Source organism: Homarus americanus, unplaced genomic scaffold (genome assembly GCF_018991925.1).
Source record: "Homarus americanus isolate GMGI-L3 unplaced genomic scaffold, GMGI_Hamer_2.0 scaffold30768, whole genome shotgun sequence".
Taxonomy (NCBI): Eukaryota; Metazoa; Arthropoda; class Malacostraca; order Decapoda; family Nephropidae; genus Homarus; species Homarus americanus.
The window spans coordinates 500,795-520,517 of record NW_024746690.1 but is presented as its reverse complement, the minus strand read 5'-3'; the positions used below and the strand labels follow the sequence as shown (position 1 = coordinate 520,517).

At 36.4% G+C, this 19,723-nt stretch overlaps 1 protein-coding gene across 3 annotated transcripts in view; it reads left to right on the top strand.

The window, feature by feature from the left end:
• The window catches only part of LOC121879405 (carboxypeptidase D-like), a 56,792-nt gene that overhangs the window by 7,648 nt on the left and 29,421 nt on the right, over positions 1–19,723 (top strand). For 2 of the 3 annotated variants that reach the window (XM_042386032.1, XM_042386033.1), the window contains exons 6-16: positions 345–427; positions 2,286–3,053; positions 3,664–3,826; positions 5,811–5,962; positions 8,739–8,930; positions 10,502–10,587; positions 11,820–12,017; positions 12,377–12,616; positions 13,355–13,521; positions 14,678–14,942; positions 18,324–18,537. In XM_042386032.1, the coding sequence (XP_042241966.1) occupies positions 345–427; positions 2,286–3,053; positions 3,664–3,826; positions 5,811–5,962; positions 8,739–8,930; positions 10,502–10,587; positions 11,820–12,017; positions 12,377–12,616; positions 13,355–13,521; positions 14,678–14,942; positions 18,324–18,537 (2,528 nt within the window). The remainder of the gene's footprint in view (positions 1–344; positions 428–2,285; positions 3,054–3,663; positions 3,827–5,810; positions 5,963–8,738; positions 8,931–10,501; positions 10,588–11,819; positions 12,018–12,376; positions 12,617–13,354; positions 13,522–14,677; positions 14,943–18,323; positions 18,538–19,723) is intronic. The other variant, XM_042386034.1, reaches the window with a different exon arrangement.

The window sequence follows — 19,723 nt, the reverse complement described above, 5'->3', positions numbered from 1 at the left end:
GATCTTAGTTACTTTCAGGCCAGTCAGATGTGACTAAATCTTAATCACTAAGCAAACAGATACTAAATTAACATCTGTAATCACTTAGTGGTATGACAATACAGGTAATCTATTTCTCTCATCAAACTATCTTCTTTTTTTCATTTATTTTTGCTGGCCTGTAAAACTTCATAGGCCATATTTCCCAATTTTTGTAGGCCCTGGATACAGTGCCCTCTTGATAATCTGGCCCTGTAGGTAGATACTATATATAGGTAGCATAATTAGATATCCCTGTATATCAATTGATGACTCTTTTTTCCTGATAATTTATGAACAGAGTGCTGCATATTGTATTTTTTCAGGTACGAGACTGCATCACAAAAGATTAATGTTGCCAAAGAAACTGTGACTCGTGTAGATTTGAAAATGAAGCGGCATGCCCAAGGTGAGTGTTGCTTTTATTTTTAAGCCTGGCACAAACAGACTAATTCTGTATTACTTGGTTCCTAATTTTCAAATGAATGTTTGACAGTTCTTTTTATAAATGAATTGTAAGTTTCTATTCTAGCTATGTAATTTGATATCCTCTTCAGATTTAACTTCAGTACAGTAAACCCCAAATATAACAGACTAATTGGGGGCAGGTCCTTTAAAGCCAAAAGTCCATTACTGTATATCCGGATCTGGAATAATACTGGACTCGCTCTGTTAAGCTATGGTCACACTAGAGTTTTCCATACAAAAAATCCACAATAGCATTTCATCCGCAGGCAATAAGTCAACGGTACGCTCCGCACGCTGGTCACTGGCGAAAGGAACCGTTGGCCAGGCACCCAGCTCACGCGGCTAGTTTGAGCTCAGTTGGTGAGCAGGATGGCTTATGTGTATGTTTCTATGGCAGCATTAACTGCTATAATGATATGTGTGGTCCTGTTAAATAAGACCAAGACTAAAAAGAATGATTGTAGCGTTCAAGCGATGTTTGTTTACAAAAGTGACGCAAGTATTCTGGAGTCAAATGAAGTTCCCGTCATGATGTATTCTTCTTATTATTTTTATTTACTATGACTTTTTGCTAGTGTTTTTTTATTGAAATTCACTGGTTATAGTTTATGTACATTTTAACATTAAGAAGAAAAAATAAGAACAGTGTAAATTTTATTAATACAATAGAACCTATAGTCCAGGGATTTTCAGATGCTCCGTATCGTCCCACTTCCGACAACAAATACTGTAAGTTGTCGCTGTAGAGACAACTTGAGTTCATTGATAAATCAATGCTACAGTGGATTTATTCTGGGTAGAAACTCTAGTGTGACCACAGCTTTATATACCAACATACCGTATATTGTGGCCTATAAGTTGACTTGAAGCTCCAATTTTTTTGTTCAAACTAGGGGTCGTCTTATACAACAGGTATAAAATGTCAACCTCTAGGTACGCTCCACCACTAGAGTAAGATTTTCACTTTGCCTTACAGGTATGTCTCGGACACTTAATTTCCAGCACTTACAAACAAGTTTTACCTAACTATCATTTTTCCAGAAGGGTGACTGTTACTGAACTCGGCCTAAGGTCATTGTTTACACTAGTCATACCGACACCTTTCTCAACATTAAAATATCTTGTTTGTTACAAAACAAAGAAATAATAGATAGGCTTCAGCCGAACGCAACGTTTGTCTTTGACTTCGACCGTTCGTTATACATATTTGAAAATTTTTAATATCCAGTTCGCGTTGACAAAACACGCATTGTAGCAGAAATGACTGTAACTGGTATGAGGGCTGTGACGTCATGCAAGACGGTGGCCAGCATTCAGCTTGCTGGATCTCGTGTTCAGCTGGCTTGATCTTTCGAAATTCATGATATTTTACGCCAAATATAAGTCTTGGTTACATTAGGTAGTGTTCGCGAAATAAAAACATGCGAAATGAAATTGTGCGAAATATGAGACCTTACTGTAGAGTACTATATTCCGAACTTGGTTAATTCTGATTTTCCGTTAAATCGAGTGCTTTAATTGAGTCCATAAATTTTTTACCATAATGTACCCGAGTCCTTTATTTTTTCTATAACGGACCTGAGTCGTAATATATGAACCTAGTCCGAATGGGTCAGAGGGTCTATTAAAGCCAAGGTCCGTTATGTTGGGGGTTTACTGTAGTTTCATTTCTTATACTGTACTGTATTGAGTGCATGCATTCCTCATTAACATCACTATTTTTTTACTAATCATAGTCTTTTTGCAAAATATTTCTTATTTGTTTCATCAGTGTTTGAATTTTTATAAAATATTTTCAGTTCATCAGCCTTCAAAGTTACGAGAAGTGGTAATTGAAAGTAATCCTAAAACTGAGAAAGAAATCAGTCATCTAGGAAGTCCAAAGGGAAACACCATTTTAGATCTGATTAATATGGAAATTGTGACTGATTCCTTGAAAAGAGCAACAACCAAACCTTATGTAATTGCTTCTAAAAAGAGGAGCAAAGAACCTGAAATGTCAATGATTTCTCCCATTTCAAAGGTAGCTCCTTTGAAAGTCCATAGAGTTTTATCCTATCCATCAAGTTTTGCAAATGTCCAGCCCAACAACATGTCGAGGGCTGCAAGAGTTATCCGTAAAGTAAAATATTTGAAAGGACAGCAACATAATTTTGATATTGTTAATGTCACTGGACCCAGGGACTCAACGGTAGAATTAAACAGCTCACATATAATGAAGAGCACAACCACCACTCCGAGGCCACTCATAAGCATGATTGATGGTCAGACTTCAACCAAGAGTGTTGGCCAGCACATAACAAATGGTGGAAAGCTAACAACTATGATTGGTGATCGGCTTACAACCAAGAGCAGTGGTCATGTCTCCTCTTTGAGGAATAGTCAACCCACAACTAAGATTGGTACTCAGCCCACAACTGTGATTGCTGATGAACCCTCAACTGTGAGATATGGTCACAGCACATCAATGGCAGATGGCCAGTCCTCATTTCAGTCTTCAGATGGAAGTTCTTCTCGGGTTACTGACTTCCCAAATGGTGTAAGCCTGATAGCTTATATTGATTCATGTGAGTTTCAGTTGTGTGATTGTGTACACTGATATATTTTTGTGGTGAGTGCAGCTTCTTTGTTACTGTACTGTATTTGCAATGTATTGTTTTCCCACTGCACTGTGAGCTGAGGCTTTATACACCAGACTGCACCGCATGACTTTATGTACCAAAAACAAACAAAAAACTTGTATTGTTGTTTTGATTCATATGACTTTTCAGAAGGTGAGGTTAATCACATAACCGATTTTTTTTTCTTTATAATATTTTTTGCCCCCCAAAATCACTCCATTGACAGTAATAAACCGTGTCTTCTTTTGAAAGAACAATACATTTTCATTGTAATTTTTTTTTGTAAAGGTAAGAAATTGGTTGGCTTTGATGTGTAGGAGTTCTGGTATAAGAGAGGAGTTCTATCTTCATTTGGACTTACAGTTTTGTATACAGTATGGTTTGTATTGAATATGTACAATACAGTGGAATTCATTTATCCTACCAAAGGGTAAAAATGCTTATGATTAATAGGGACCATACTGATGGGTATCAATTCACTTTCTCCATAAGACAAAAAAAATTCAGATGAGAACCATTGTAAAAATCTTCATTAATGATTTTCCATTTTTCACAGCAACTAATGGCTCTAGCATTTCTAAAACCTCTACTACTGAGGCCCCTCTGGAAGTTCCAAAAACAACCACTAAGAACATAACCACCACCACAACAACAACAACCACCACACCTCGACCCAAAAGGCCTGAAGAAGAAGGATTTACTTCAAGTCCTGAATTTAAGTGAGTAGGCGATAAGTAATTCTACACTATGAATTGTGTTTATATCTAGTCAGTTTATTTAAACATGTCAATCTGCCTCTGTTTTCTTTATCACATGGTTCAGTGATATAAATATCTTCCAATATTTAACTTCTAACTTTTCACATAGTTTTGCACTGTATATATTGTGTAGAGCACCTAGCTGTAGTATTAGTAAACATGCATGATATATATCATGTATGTTACTTCATATAGCTATCTTAGACAGATTAGTCGAAGAAGAGAGGAAAAATAGGGTGGCAGGAAAGTAAAAGAAAAAAAGAAGAAATATCAATGCGCATCTACATTAATTCACAATATCAATTTATGCAGTATATGCTGATTTGTCAATTCACTCAAATTACCATAGCTATAACACTTTTGAAGTGACTGCACTGCTCATGATCCAGTCACCTTTGTGCATAATCTAAGAATGGTATATTGGCAACTGTGATCCTGTGTAAGGTTTAAACAAATTTAAAACCTCCAGGTGGGCTGTGGTATTGGTTAGGCAAAAGAGAAATGCCCTTGATGAGTGAGACTTAAATAAATTATCAGTGTTAGCTAAATCAAACCTGTCCTCATTATCAGTAAACATGTCACAAAGAAGGCAAAGAGAAAGGACTTGAGATACGTTTATTTTATGGAGAGAGGCAGTAGTTATCAGAGGCACACCATTTAAAGGATAAAATATCTTGGCTTACAAATGACAATTGCTTGCTTTGATAAAAAGAAAAAGCAGTAGTAAAGTACAGTACTGTACTGTACTGTACTAGTAAGTCAAATTATCAAATGCTGTACCTGCACATGTAAGATATTGTAAGATCTGACCCATGGTACTCTGGCAATTGCATTCTGATTAATTAACACTGTAACAACAAGGTCGGAGTAAATAGATAAGTTTGTTCAGAGCTTCCTCCACCCAGAGTAGCCTGTATCTTTCGATGGATTTTATGAAATAACATCTCACTCTTATTCTATTGTCTGTCTTCATTCTTCTTTTCTTCATTATATAAATTTTGACTCGCTTCACCCTGGTACTGCACTGTACAGTCTTCAGTCATTCTATCCACATTTAATAATTCAATAATCCACATTAATCTTTATTGGTAATTTCATTCATAGTATTAGGTGCACTTTCTGATGTTGAAACAACCTATTTTTGGAATAACATCCTGCCAATGGGATAGGGTATCCCACTAGCTGCAGACTGCTGAAAACCAGCAGTCCAGTACCTGCCTACCTCCTTACATCATAGCAGGAAATACAGGAGGCCCCCCCAAGTTCACGGATTTTTATTTTGCAGATGACACCCTTGATGTACACAAGAATGTCTGTGGGTAGTTTTAAAGTTGCCGGCATTTTCGCGGCTGGGACAAGGAGCCATTTCTTTTAGAGACAGTAATTTCTTTTACCTGTATTGTAAATATGTGTGTGTGTGTGTAGACACACGCACACAAAACACATACAAATAAATAATAATTGGAAAATCCTCTCACAAATAATCAAAAACAAATTTATTAAAAATGTGAGTCTACCCTCATGTCCGTGCTCTATTACAGTACTTTATTAATAGAGCACGGACTTGAGGGTAGATTCACATTTTTAAAAAAATTTTTTTTGATTATTTGTGAGAGGATTTTCCAATTATTATTTATCTCTATGTGTTTTGTGTCTACACACACACACACACACACATACAATACTACAGGTAAAAGAAATAATTGTACTAAGGGCAAACACATAAAGGGAATATACAATATCTTTGTACACAAGTAAAAATGTACCCCCACCCCCTCTATCCACAAATGTTATTCGCGGATTTGGCGATTCGCGGCCATTTTGAGAACCTAAACACAACGAATTTGGGGAGGCCCTGTACTGTCCTTTGAATGTAAAACAAAACACACACATGAATCCAACTCAGTATTAACTCATTTTATTTATGCCAATTCTCTTTTCCCAGGTACCATCATTACCCTGACTTAGAAGTATTTATGCAGAAGTTGGAAAAAAAATATCCAAACCTTGCCCGGATGTACTCAATAGGGACAAGTGTTCAGGGTCGGGAACTGTATGCCTTGGAAATATCTGACAATCCGGGAATTCATGAACCTGGTAAATATTTCTGATTTTATGTTTTAAGTTAAGTAGTAATTTTGTAACAGAAAAATGTATTATAAAATAAATAAGGAATAGGAGAGACGTTACAGCAGTAGAATGAAAATAATAACATAAGAATAGTAACGAACGGGAGACATACCCCAAAGTAATTAGTAGGTGGAAGGAATATTTTGAATAGTTGATACTACTGAATGATAAAGAACAAAGCAAAGCTCTCATGTTATGGGTAGAGAAAGGAGAGAAGGTTAAAGTAAAAACTAATTATAAAGTTGAAAAAAGCAGTTGTAAGGAACTTTGGGAAAGTTATGGGATGTGATGGTATTAGAGGTAGAAATATTGAAGTATGAAGAAAAGAAAGTAATAAATATTTTACTAAGGGTACATCAGAAGATAAGAAGAACGGGGATGGGATATGGTGAATGGTTGAGGGCTACAGAATTACCTTGCTTAAAGGTAAAGATTGTAAGGAAGAGTGAAAAAGACTAATAGTAGTAGTTCTTATGGTAAAAAATTGCAAGATACTTCACTTTCGAGTAGATACAAAAACTTATTGGCCTTAATTGGCTGTAACTACCAAAATCACTATTTCTGCCATTTTTTGAGGTAGAAGCTGTTTTTGGCTCAATCGACAGGAAATTGATTGTTATGTTCTTGATGCTGCATTTGTGCTACAGTCAATGATGCCTCTCCCAGGAGACAAAACCTGTAGAGATTTTGTCCTGAATACATTTTTACCCTAGATAAAGAAACTGTTAGTAAATCTTGACAGAGTCAACATTGTGTTTGATTGCTGTCTGGAAGGAAGCATAAAAATTGCGACCTGTGTGATTAGGGGACAGTGTCCACGTTACAGGGTTTCCCCGTTGACCCCAGTGCCTTGCAAGTGGAACGAGTTCTTCAAAAACAAAGAAAACAAACAGGAACTGTTCGAGGTTATAGTCACAGAGCTACATGATGTGGTTGAACTGCAAGGACACAAAAAATTGTGCATGACTTTTGGAGATACACTACTCTCATTGTCCTCCCTACCAGTGCTGGTGAAATGACATCTACGGAAGAGTAACACAATGGTGCTTTCTCCCGGCTGTTTAAAACTGTAGAGGAGTTCACAGCTTCTCTGTTTGTGACAACCGACACAGTACATTCAACATCGATGAATGAAGCAAGGTGGTTTCTGTTCATGAACAAAGGTACTCCTTTGCGCAAGTTTTCGTCCACTACAGATACTCTCATCCCAAAAGTGAAGAGGAGCGCATAACAAGCATTGATCTGCAAAAAAGCGCTGGACTGTTGCTTTGATCCACCCAGCCCTTAATACTGGGGTTGGTCTCTCATCGATGGAGTTATTTCAGTGAACTGGGGCACTTTGGAAAGAAGGTTGCTGGACTGACTTTGACAAATGTAATTGTAAAGCTTGCACTTGTTCCTAGAACACTTTGCAATGCACAACATTGTGCAGCTGTCTAAATATTAAAAAAAAATATTATTATTATTTTTAATTTCTGTTAAATTTCATTCAATACCTCATTTCTCAAAGCCTGATCTTTTAACTGATTCCAAACTTGGTGGGTGGTGCAGTAAATTTAACTGTTAAGTGCCCCAAAGAATGACCTTAGGTCAACTGATTTGTTGGTAGTGGCAGTGCTCTCACAAACCCATTTCACCATTAAAATGGTAGAAGTCGCGGGAGAGCTTGAACAAATGTCTTGCAATTTCTTACTTTCTATTTTGTCATTGCTCAAAATGAGTGCTTGAAATCACTTTTTTGTGCCCCCCCAAAAAAACTAAAATATAAACACCAAACACGACTGCATTAGGGCTTCAGCTGTAGATGCATACATACTGCGTCTCAAGTGGGCGGGGTCGCATTTTTTGCTCATAGCTGAAAACTAACTTGCTCATTTCGATTGAACTAAAACAGAGTCTCTAGCACAAAAAATGGTCGAGATAGTGATATTGGCCAATTAACTGCATTTTCCAACTGGGTTCTGGCCCAAAATCATCTAAGAATCTCTTCAGCTACCACCATGCAAAAAATTCGTTGCTCTACTTGAAAGCGAAGTATTTTCACCCTAAGAACTCTTACTATAAAGAGAAATCAGTTCCCAGGGATATTTGATATAGTGGTACCGTAATTGAAAACTCTATGAAAAAGATTTCTCTGGTGCAAGAATGGAGAGGATTTAGAGAAGGAAGGGAATATGATGACTAATATTTATAATAAAAATGCTATTTAAAAATTATGTGATGGAGAGTGAAATCATGAAAGTGAGTGATTTTAGGGCTGGTCAGGGATGTAAGCTTGTAGGTGAATTAATATTAATGAAGGGAGGTGATGATGATGATGATGCAAATAATTTTGTACTTGCTGCTTCTTTTCATTTTACCCATACATGGGAAAAACATCTGAGAAACTCTGTTTCTGGTTATTTTATGTTATTCCTTGGAAAATGTGTGACTCCATAGTTCAGGTGTTGCTCCTGGCTAGAGTGAAATATAAATTCTCTACTTGTACACTCTGTAGTAGACAAGTATATACACTCTCAAAGTGCATTTAATAGCCTGGCCCCTTGCCAAGAGGAGTGGTAACCGTCAACTGTCAAACGGTAAAAATATGGATCTAACAAGACTGATTGACTATGACTTTTATGCCTTATTCACTACATTTGAATTACTATTTTTGTTTTTGAATACATATATATTTTTTTAACATTATGCCAAATACACTGAATTTATTATTACTCGTGATTTATTTTTATTCGTTACACAGGTGAACCCGAGTTCAAATATATTGGAAATATGCACGGAAATGAGGTGGTGGGTCGAGAAACACTGCTGCTGTTGATGCAATACCTATTGGAAGGTTATGGTTCAAATGAGCGTACAACAAAACTTGTCAACAACACAAGGATTCACCTTATGCCTACAATGAACCCAGATGGATTTGAAATTTCCAATGAAGGTACTGTACTGTATGTTGCAAGTCAAGCCTGCTTATTATAGCTTCAGTTATTGTGTTTCATAGTATTAGTAGGAAGAAATGTCTGTCAGTTCATAATGAAACTCACATTGTTGTGGATTTAATAAGTTAATCACATTTTGAGTTCTTAAAGTTACAAACATATTCTGGCATTGATCAGGTACTTTCATTGCAGACATTTTGGTTGTGGAAATTCATGTGTATGGAATTTATATAGTAAAGCCACAAAATCTGGATTACGGCATGAAATTTTGACCATGTAAAAATGAAGTAAATTTTCATCACAAAAAATGCAATATTGAATGGAAATTTTGCCAAAATTATAGATATTTTTGTATTATTTGCTTTTGGATGCATTTTATGCTTCATTTGCCAGTGCATTTCATACCATTACTGAACCTGTCTCTTTAGTGTGAAAATGTAATTGACTGGGTTTGTTTTGAGTACAGTACACTCTTAGTATTCATACATCATATTGTATTCATAACTGTACCAAGTGGCACCTTTGTTCAGTATGCATGGAAAGAGACCATTATATGCTAAAACCCATACCTGTATCTTGGATGTTAAAATAGAAGTTTGTTATGGTGGATGAGACCATACTGCTGCTCCATCTCCCTCCCAATAACTCCCATTAAACCACCTGACGTACATCACCACCTCACACACTGATCAGTTTTGTTTCAGTTAAGTTGCATTCATGACTTATTATTATTACTAATGATATAATGTATACAGTACAGTAATCATAAAATATTCAGTATTTCATTAAATATAGGGTTCCAAAAATTTATTACTTTCTTAAATATAATTTTGTTACATTTTTAAGGTGATTTTTTTATTGGGAAGCTTCTTCCCCCACAAATAATACTGTAGATTTAATTAGGGAAAGTGGAATTGTGTTAGAATTGCACATTATGGGTAACTTCAAGAATGCACCTCTTCCTTAACATGGGGATAACTGTAGTGTTGTACAGGTACTACAGTGCCACTTTAAACTTATTAATTTCCTGGGTATGTCAGATGAATGATTCCCCTTGCTGTGTGGTCACAGTATCACAGTAGAAAGTAATCACAACCGAACACTACAAAGGTAGCTTTGATTTGTGTGTCAGGAGTATCTTTACATTCATTCATAAAATGATGACTTGTATCCTCTCATCAAATTGAATCCCTTGGATGGTATTTAGACCAGGCAGGCAGGGTGTACTGTGCAGGTTCCTCCAGTTTTATATTTGCTTTTGTTTGTCTACAGAAGATGATTATTTTGCCTAGGGTAGAGATACTGTACTGTTCACACTAATGAGATGAGAGTTCTCTTATCTTGAAACTGCTTTTATGTTAGAAAAATTTCATTAAAGTTAAAATTCAATAAAGGAGGTATGGGATTATTATTGGATGATAAATAAGGAAACTTGGTGGAAACATGTGAATCAATTCATCACCATTTATTTTTCATAACATATCATGATTAGGATGTACAGTATTGCATTCCTGAGTCAAGAATTTTGTAAATGCCTTTATTGCGAATAAATAAGGACCGTGTCTTACAGGAGACCATGATGGAGTTGTGGGAAGAGCCAATTGGAACAGTGTAGACCTGAACCGAAACTTCCCAGATCAGTACTTGGCTTCACAGGTAACATTTGTCATTTCTATTTGTTGTAGTTTGGAACTAAGAGGGTTCAACTTGTTTAATTATGTTTGATGTAATACTGTTTTTTAGGTTTTATTTGAAACTATCTCGTTCAAAATGTTATTTAACTGCTTCTTTGTGCTATTGTAAATTGTTTATCGAACTATCTTAAATGTATACTGTACTTCATGTTGAATGTAAAACTGGTCCAATCATTTATCAATATATTTATATGTATTTAGTACTGAACAAATGAATAACTGGTGAATCAATTTGGAGACTCAAGATTCACATTGTACATTGCTTGTGGAAGCTTAGGATATGAGCATGACTAAGTATATGCAAGTATTTCTACCTGTTATACAAGAGCAGGAGCAAATTGAATATATTATAGGTATGCTGGTAGTCCTTGACTACCTTGGGAAGTTACAACCCTGCTTTGTCTACTGTTCCCGCCGTGTAAGTTGGCATTAGGGAGCCCACCCTAATGCCAACTGTTAAACTTTGCTTCAACATGCCTGATGGCAGTGGGTCACTAGAGCTGTGCCCATCCCCTGGTCTCTGCTGTATTATCTGGGCTGGCACTCTCTGTTTGCAGTGGTGAGATGGGAGGTCCCCTTTTTTGTTTTACCCAACAGCTGTCATCAGGTAATTGTGGCTAACCCACACTAGAGTGGTAAAAGATTGTATAATGTTGATGATGATGATGCTAGGCACTGAATACACTTCTAAAGATTATTTTCCTTTTCATGATTGGATATGTTTGCAAATTTAACCAATTTTTTTGTGTAACTTGGACCATTGAAGCAGTGTGATATGGCCAGACTTAAATTCATTATACCTTTTTTGTCTCATCTTGATCTTGTTTCTAAATCTCTCATTTCTGCTGGTCCTATCCAGAAAAGCTGGTCAGACTTGTTCTGTCATCATTAAAACTTAGAATGTCACCAAACTTACCAGCAACTATTTATGAAAAATTTCCACTTCCAGAATCTCCAAGTAATAAATTATTTTGAGAAAATATTAAGCAGGAGCCTTTTAATGAGCTGAGGTACTGAAAAATGTTTGCTGCCAGATTTTTTCCTGTGTTAATATTTTTTTTATATCATAACTATATACTGTAGATTACACTAGCATTTTGATAATGATAGAGTGACAAGCATGTACGGTACTAGTTGGTATTTTCCAGGGGATTGTTTGGTATGTATTCAGCAATATGGTTCTGTTTTCTTCAGGATAGTGGAAGACAACCAGAAACCCTGGCAGTTATGAGGTGGATAAAGCAGTATCCATTTGTCCTTTCTGCTAACCTCCATGGTGGGTCTCTTGTTGCCAATTTTCCTTGGGACAATAACCCTCAAGGTAGAAGTGGTTTATACAGCAAGTGTCCAGATGATGAAGTCTTCAAAAAACTAGCCAAAGCCTATTCATTTGTAAGTTTTATAGACATACTTTTACATGAAAATAATATGCACTGTCAGTTCAGAGTGGTATATATTTTATTTGTAATTGGAAAATATTGTCCTCTATTTGGGTCAAAACTTACTTCTCTTGTTTGGTCATTTGGGCTGGCTGCTCTGAAAAGTGTTTGCAAACAAACTGCATCAAATTGTGTTGTAGACAACTTGAATAACAGATATTAAAGTATTAGTGACATGTTAGTAGTCATGTTTTTTTTTTACTCGCACGATTAATACCTTGTTTGGTTATAAAGACCCATAAATATTCAGTAGTAAACCAAAACACATGGTTTGTAATTTATCTCTGTTATTGATTAAAATTTTGCTTTAAGGCCCACCCAAGAATGCCCATAGGAAAACCCTGTAATGCTGGTCAAGTGGTCTTCAGAGATGGCATTACCAATGGAGCCAAATGGTACAGTGTATCAGGAGGCATGCAGGATTGGAATTATCTTAATTCTAACTGCTTTGAGATCACTGTTGAAATGGGTTGCCATAAATATCCACCTTCAAAAGACTTGGCCAAGTACTGGATTGAGAACAAGAACTCCCTTCTTGCATTCATGGAACAGGTTAGTTAAGTGAGATGATATTAAGCTGTTTAACACTTACTCTTTGATGCCAGAGTACATTATTGTACCACAAGTCACCAGATCTAGTACTCACTGATGGCAATGTTTGAGTACAGGGGCATATGATGTTTTTGCTTTTGTTCAGATGATAGGTTTTAATATTATACAGTAAATAAGCGATGGGAAGAAGGAAATGAGTGAGTTTTTCACGGCTTTGAATTTAAGACATGTTTGGACTTTCTGTCATGTTCAGTTAGTCATATTTTTATTTTTATTAAATCTTTTTTCTTTAATTATTTTTGTTTTAAGTGATTCATTGGCTAGTATTATTAAGCAGTGTTTACTAGGTATCGGTTTCTGCATGAAACAGCTTATACAAATTTGGAATATTTGATCAAACAGTAATGTATCTTGTACTGAATACTGGTTATGACTTTTCCACTGTTAAGAGTCAAGCAATCATTGATATTTTTTCAGCCAATGTTTTATTGTAGCTAAATCTTGTATAATTGATGGTGTGGAGTCAGTAGCTGAGGTGATCAGGAAATTATTTATTAGAAATATATTCTCACTATGGGTGACATACCGATACAGTACAAATTTGTTGAAGTCTTAGAAGGAAGGACGTCACACGTATATCTGCTATTTATTGAAAACCTTTTTATATCCATACTGAGTTTATTATTAAAATACATCTGGAAGTGTATGATATTGATTAAGGTGTTGGTATGTTTACAGGTACACACAGGAGTAAAAGGGTTCATCTTGGATGTCAATGGTAACCCTATCAGCAATGCAACCATTAGTGTAGCTGGTATTGATCATGATGTTATATCTGCTGCTGACGGAGATTACTGGAGACTTTTGGTGCCTGGAGAACACTTGGTTATGGTTTATGCTGAAGGGTAAATTTTTTTCTTAATTGGTTTTATTACTGAATTTATGTCATTTGAAACTTAGTAGGGGACACATGTTCTAGACTCTTAATTTTGTTCTTGATTTTTGTTTTCGTTTTGTTTTCTCTTAATCATCAAGACCATTTTGATAAGATACTATGCATTATCAAACTAAATATATCACTCAAAACTTATGCCAATTCTATTTGTTTTTATATATTCAAGTAAGTTTTTGTATTTTATCAATGATCATCTTCTAGGTTTTCTTCATTTTCTTGATAACCACACCAGGATGCAAAATTATTAGATACACTGTACTGTATATCTGACTTATTTCTATGGGTTCCCCAGCATAGTAAGTGTGTGGACGTATACAGTATGTGGCAGTAGAGTTGTGACTACCATGGGAAATTTTAAGATTTATCAGTGATTTACAATATGTAGTAGTACAGTATAATGGATACAGTGATTGTAGAAAGTAATAAAAGAGGGATAAATTAAAAAAACTAATATTGTTTAGTTAAGGCTTTGAGAAGGTATTTTAAACCCCTGCAGATTGCACTTGTAAAATCTGAAATGCTCAGGACCAGAGCCATTTTGGATAACTGAAGGTCAATATAAAAAATACTGTATGGTAATTGTAAGCCAATATATAATATGTATAATTATAATTAAACTAAGTAATGTGATAGAAAAGGTTAATAATAGTACAAAGCCAGTGAGGGCAATATAATGCCATAAATACTCGCTCAGCAAAGGTAGCTTGGTTTATTTACCTCTGCAGTCAGCTGAGTGTGTTACAACACTATTGTGTAAATTTAAAATAATTGAAAATGCCACCATTCAAATTATATTTTTGAAGTTTTGGGATAAATGATGTTTGGATTTTTGAAGTACAACCTGTACAACCTGTAATTAAAGATATGGTAAAGTAATGATAGTACGGGAGCCAAGAGTGAATATGAAAATGTAAAGAAAGTTTATTCATATTATAATAACTTTGTTAGTTAAAGCAACTAATCTGTGTACAGTATAAACTAAATTTCTCTAACTCCAGGAAGTGACTTATTGATTAACCTGAGCTTTATAGATGGCTTTATGGTTGACTTGTTAGTTTGATGCCTTTTCCTTCAGATGACCATTTACTTATTCTGTATTATTACAGGTATGAGACCAGAAGTCAGAAAGTTGATGTACCACACCTCTGGGCTGTCCAAGTGAACTTTACTCTAAAAAATGATGATATTTCAACATGGTCATTACAAGAAGATTTTGGTTTGGCAGAGAACCTTGTTAATAGTTATCTTAATAACTCTGCTTTGAATGAAGCCATGGCTGATATTGAGAATAAATACAAGGAGGTTGCAGAATTCCTAGCAAATGATAATGACTGGAGTATGAAGGTGCATGCTCTCCGAATGGGCGTAGAGGTATGCATACTAAACCCTTTTTATATTTGATACAACTACTATTTAACATTTATTTGAAAGTTAATTGATAAAATTTTTCTTTCAGGATTTTGTTTTGTTGTTTTTGTACTTGGCTTCTTATTTTCCCATAACCCTTAAAGGTCTGACGAGTCTTGGGAAGTGCCCCTTCAGGAACTGAATAGTAGGCTGAAAATTGAAAATCATAAAATAAATGTTCTAGTCTTACGAAATGTTAGACATACATGTTAGTTAATAGGAAATAACATAATTATTTCTGTACTTACCACCTGTGGTTATTGGCGAGTTGTAGCAGTCGGCGAGGCATCGTACCTCAGCGCCCCTCTAGCAGTTATCGCGCACTTGGGAGTGAACAGTGGGGGCAGAGAGTAGTGATATAACCACTTTTAAAAAAAATTGCTATGATAAACAATAAAATTGATACATAGCATATCATAAAATACAATAGCACATATTTTATGTACAAAAAGTAGCTCCTTCCACACTCAGACCATCATCTAAGTGACGTCACAGTTCATCCAGGCAGTCAACCAGCTGACTGAGATGTGTGTGTGTGTTTGTGTCTGCCATGATGTGCGAGTCAGCCACACAGTACAGGTCACTGCCTTCACATACGTTCACCTCACACACACCTACCTATGTTCTTCAATTTTCTTATTTTATAGTTTTATATTATATTTTCTTTACTTCTAAGCCACATTACAGTATTTAAATTTTTACCCTTTTGCTCTGGAATAAAGAAAACCATTTTACTCGGGTGGACTATAATATTCTGGGTGATATAATTTATGTGTATATTTAGATACTTAGAATTTAATTATATGTAGAGGAAACAGTTATTTTTGTTAAAATTTATTCTTTGTTTTGTAAAGTGACCAAATTACAGTAGTATACACAAGTGCCACAGTGTCTATTGTTTACAGAGTGTTCTCCCTTCATCGCCTGCACCACCTACCATGCCTCTCTGTCACCTACCATGTGTCTGTGTAATTTACTATCATGCTTCATTCTTTACCTGCATTGGTAATACCTAAGTGTTACTTTTTGAAAATTAGTAATTACATGTACTGTACACGTATATGGGCCCAACATTTTTTAATGTTGTATTTTTTGTAGGGGGGAAGTGTCTTGACAAGTCGGAATTTGGGATAATTCGTCAAGGCCAGAGCCCCATACCTGCCGAGTTATCAAAGTTTTACTCTACTACATTGAATAAAAATTTTATTTCACTAATCTATAAATATTTTACATACCTGTATTCACATGTCTAAAATTTAATATATATCTCTGTAGTCATTAAACATTATACATATGACAAATTAATACATATGCTCGAGTTAAATTTAAAATCGGTCAAGAGCAAGGCGACAGTGTCCTGTGATATCAAATTTCTTAACAACGTCTACATCAGTGCGGTCAGTCATCTTGGTCCGTACATATGTCTCGAGTCGGCGGAGAGTGCCGAACGAGTGCTCAGCAGGGGCATTGGAGACAGGCATAGTTAGCAGAGTATGGAGGATGGCATGAATGTTTGAATACACAACCCTGGTGGCAATAATGGGATCCAGTTCTGCATCATCTGATGTGGGTGACGGTAGAAGAGGTTCATATTCTTGTTGCTTTACCAGATGTCATCTGTCAGTTTGTCAATGAAGTCTGGGAGGATGTACTGCTCACATAAGTGGGGTAAAAGCTTGCAGAGTTGATCATTAAGTTGGGTGATTAGTTGGTTGATAAAAGGCAAGTTGACATTGAATCGTAAGTAATCCTTGGGGTTGTATCCTGGTGCATTCGAGCGCCGAGTCTGACGACGTGTAGTACGTGGAGCTTTGGGAGGTACATCCACATTGTTAGTAAACTCACATACAATACTTTGATCCTCACAGTCATAGGTGTCATCCTCTCGCTTCTTCTGAAAGAAACTGACGAATGTCTGTGTTTGTTGTGATACATGGACGAGGTCACAGTTTTTTACCTGTAGCATATTACACAGTGGCATCAAGAACTTCAGAAGATGGCTGCTGTTGTGGAGACAGATAGTGAAGTCAAATGTAAGGATAGAGTGGAGAAATGGTGACGGGTCGTGACTGAGTTTCTCCTTGCTAAGATGGTGCAAGGTGTCTATAATAGCAGAAAAACATATAAAGACCAAGGCTACATACTCACTTCAATGAGTCCATCATGTCTCACAGAATTTCTTAAGCATTGGGGCAACTGTGGTGGCAACATGAGTGATACAGATACGGAGATATGGTGAGGCGGCGATAAAGTACCACATCTTTTCGACTGTTTCAGATAGGAACTACCATATAGCTATGGTTTAAGTTGTGGCTATGGCAGTAGATGTAGCTGGCTGATGGATGTAGCTCCCTGATGTGTTATGTGAAATTTCTACCCCTGTGAAATATCTACTTATATTTCCCAACGGTGTCAATAAAACACAGGAAACTGCAAGTGACAGCTAGCAATGTCCTTATTTTAAGCATCATACAGTACACTTATAATCTATGAGCAATAATTAAAAATCACCTTCCACCACTTGTAAGTCAATATTTTGAGCAAAGAGTTGGAGGATAGTTTGTTCTCATGGGTCTAGATGCGTAGAACAGATGTTTACTGGTTCTGTGTATGGCCGCGCATGTGCAGTATAGCACTCGGGTAGAAAATTTTGAGGTAGAAATTTCATATAAGTGTCTCGCAAACACTCTGCACACCACAAATATGACAAGGCATATTACCGGAACCGTCGTATCCCTGGCCATCCATTTAATTGAGGCAGCCCAGGTGGTCAAATTAGTTAATTCCTCATAGAGGTAATTAACAGGCCCAACCTGAATCAGGCCAGACTTCACTTGTCCCACACTAACCTCCCCATTCTCTGTTACTCAGACAATATTTACATACAAATTGGCCCTGTGGACAGTACAAGTTAGGGGCCCATGTATGATGAGCCCAGGAAAAATTATATACACTTGTGTAGACTGTGATGTCTCCATTACTGGTTCACAGATAGATGAAAGTCAGTAAGAGAGTGTGGAAGAGTAGACATTTGTTGGTACATTATGTCAGGGAAGAGTTAATACAAGAGTTACCCAGCTGAATAGTGAGATATACAGTAATAGGGTCATGATATGTTTGATCTAAGAAAAAATAGACAAGGTCTGGGAAAAGGCAAATTTTTATGTCATGCTAAGCCGAAGCAAATTTGGAGGAGTAAAGAGATTTGTTTTTGATTATTTGGAGATCATTTTACAAAATTGTCCTACAGTGTATTGGAATATAGGAATTAATATTATGAACATGATCTTTAATGTTGAATAGTAAATTTTCAAATGCAGATAACTTCTTTTTTTGTTTTACAAGGTTGGAGGTGGTGTTGATAACCGAGTACGAGTAATGATTTTCGGTGGACTGTATGGATCTCAGCCCGTGGGACGTGAATTGGTCATCCGACTAGCCAGACACCTTGGAGCTGGCTGGGCCAAGAAAAATAGAGAAATGCAAAAACTTTTACAAACAACACAGATTTTCTTAGTACCAGCTGTTGATACCAAGGGTTTTGAGGTAGCTGAACCAGGTAAGGCTTACTATTTGTCATATGTATTTATGTATGTTTTGTAGTGCAGTAGTCCTTTGCCAACCACAGAGGTTAGGTTACTGAAAAACCCTGTGGTTGACTAATCAGCAGTTGACAAGACTGAAGGCTTATGGGAATAGGAGGTTAGGCTCCATGGCTGGGGATAACACTCGTCAAAACCTAACTAAGTTGTCGGTTCCTTCAATAAACAATACAGTACTTGTATTGGTAGTGTGGTAATGAAGGAAACACCACTAAGAGATGGAGTTTTATTTCTGACGTTTCATCACAATACTTTTTCAATGAAGATCCATCTCTTAGTTGTTTCCTTCACTACCATCATTCCATTATGAACAATGTTTAATACCTGTATTTTACATTTAATGAAATTTGAGTCATACATATAAAATAGCTTAAAATAAATTAAATAGTAATATAAATTTTACATCCGACAATGAGTAAGTCTCTCCCCTATAGTTTAATTTTACACCACTTGGATTCTTCAAAAACATCCCCTTGCACCTTCACTTGACTGGCCCTAAGGTCTTGCTTAGCATAGATAACCCACCCCTCTTGCAAGTTGCTTGAGAAAGGTTTGTAAATGAGTCATATCAATCTATATTGAACTCGCTTTCCTCCAGGTTGATTCTCCTGTTCTTGTACAACAGTTCTACAACACCTACTATATTGGGTTAATGTACTTTGAGTAGGGTTTCAAACTCCTTTCTCTTATCAAGGAACTTGTCATTATTAGTGTACTGTACATGACTTTCAAGCTGGAATTTGTTCTTGGTAACATCTCTGATCTTGGTAATGACTCTGGCCTCCCCCATTCTCAGCAACTGCCTCATTTACTAGGTACATTGTATTTTGTGGGGTGTGGTCTGAGATGTCATTGTTTACATGGAGCTCGCTTCCTCCTGGGTGGCAGGTAGAGCGGGTGGGGGAGTGTCCTGCTGTCTCCTGGTTCTGTACTGGTGCACTCGCTACCACTACTTTCCCCCTTGTATATATCTCATTTATGTCCATCCCTGTTTCTTTATCGAATCCTCCCTAGTGTGCTTCAAGCACCACAGGAGTTTTTTTTTTGCTGTTCTTCTGCATTCAGTCAGTCTACTAGTTGCCATTTCTTCAACACACTTCTTCAGAGTCCCTAGCCACTGAAGGACCTGTTCGGATCCTGCAT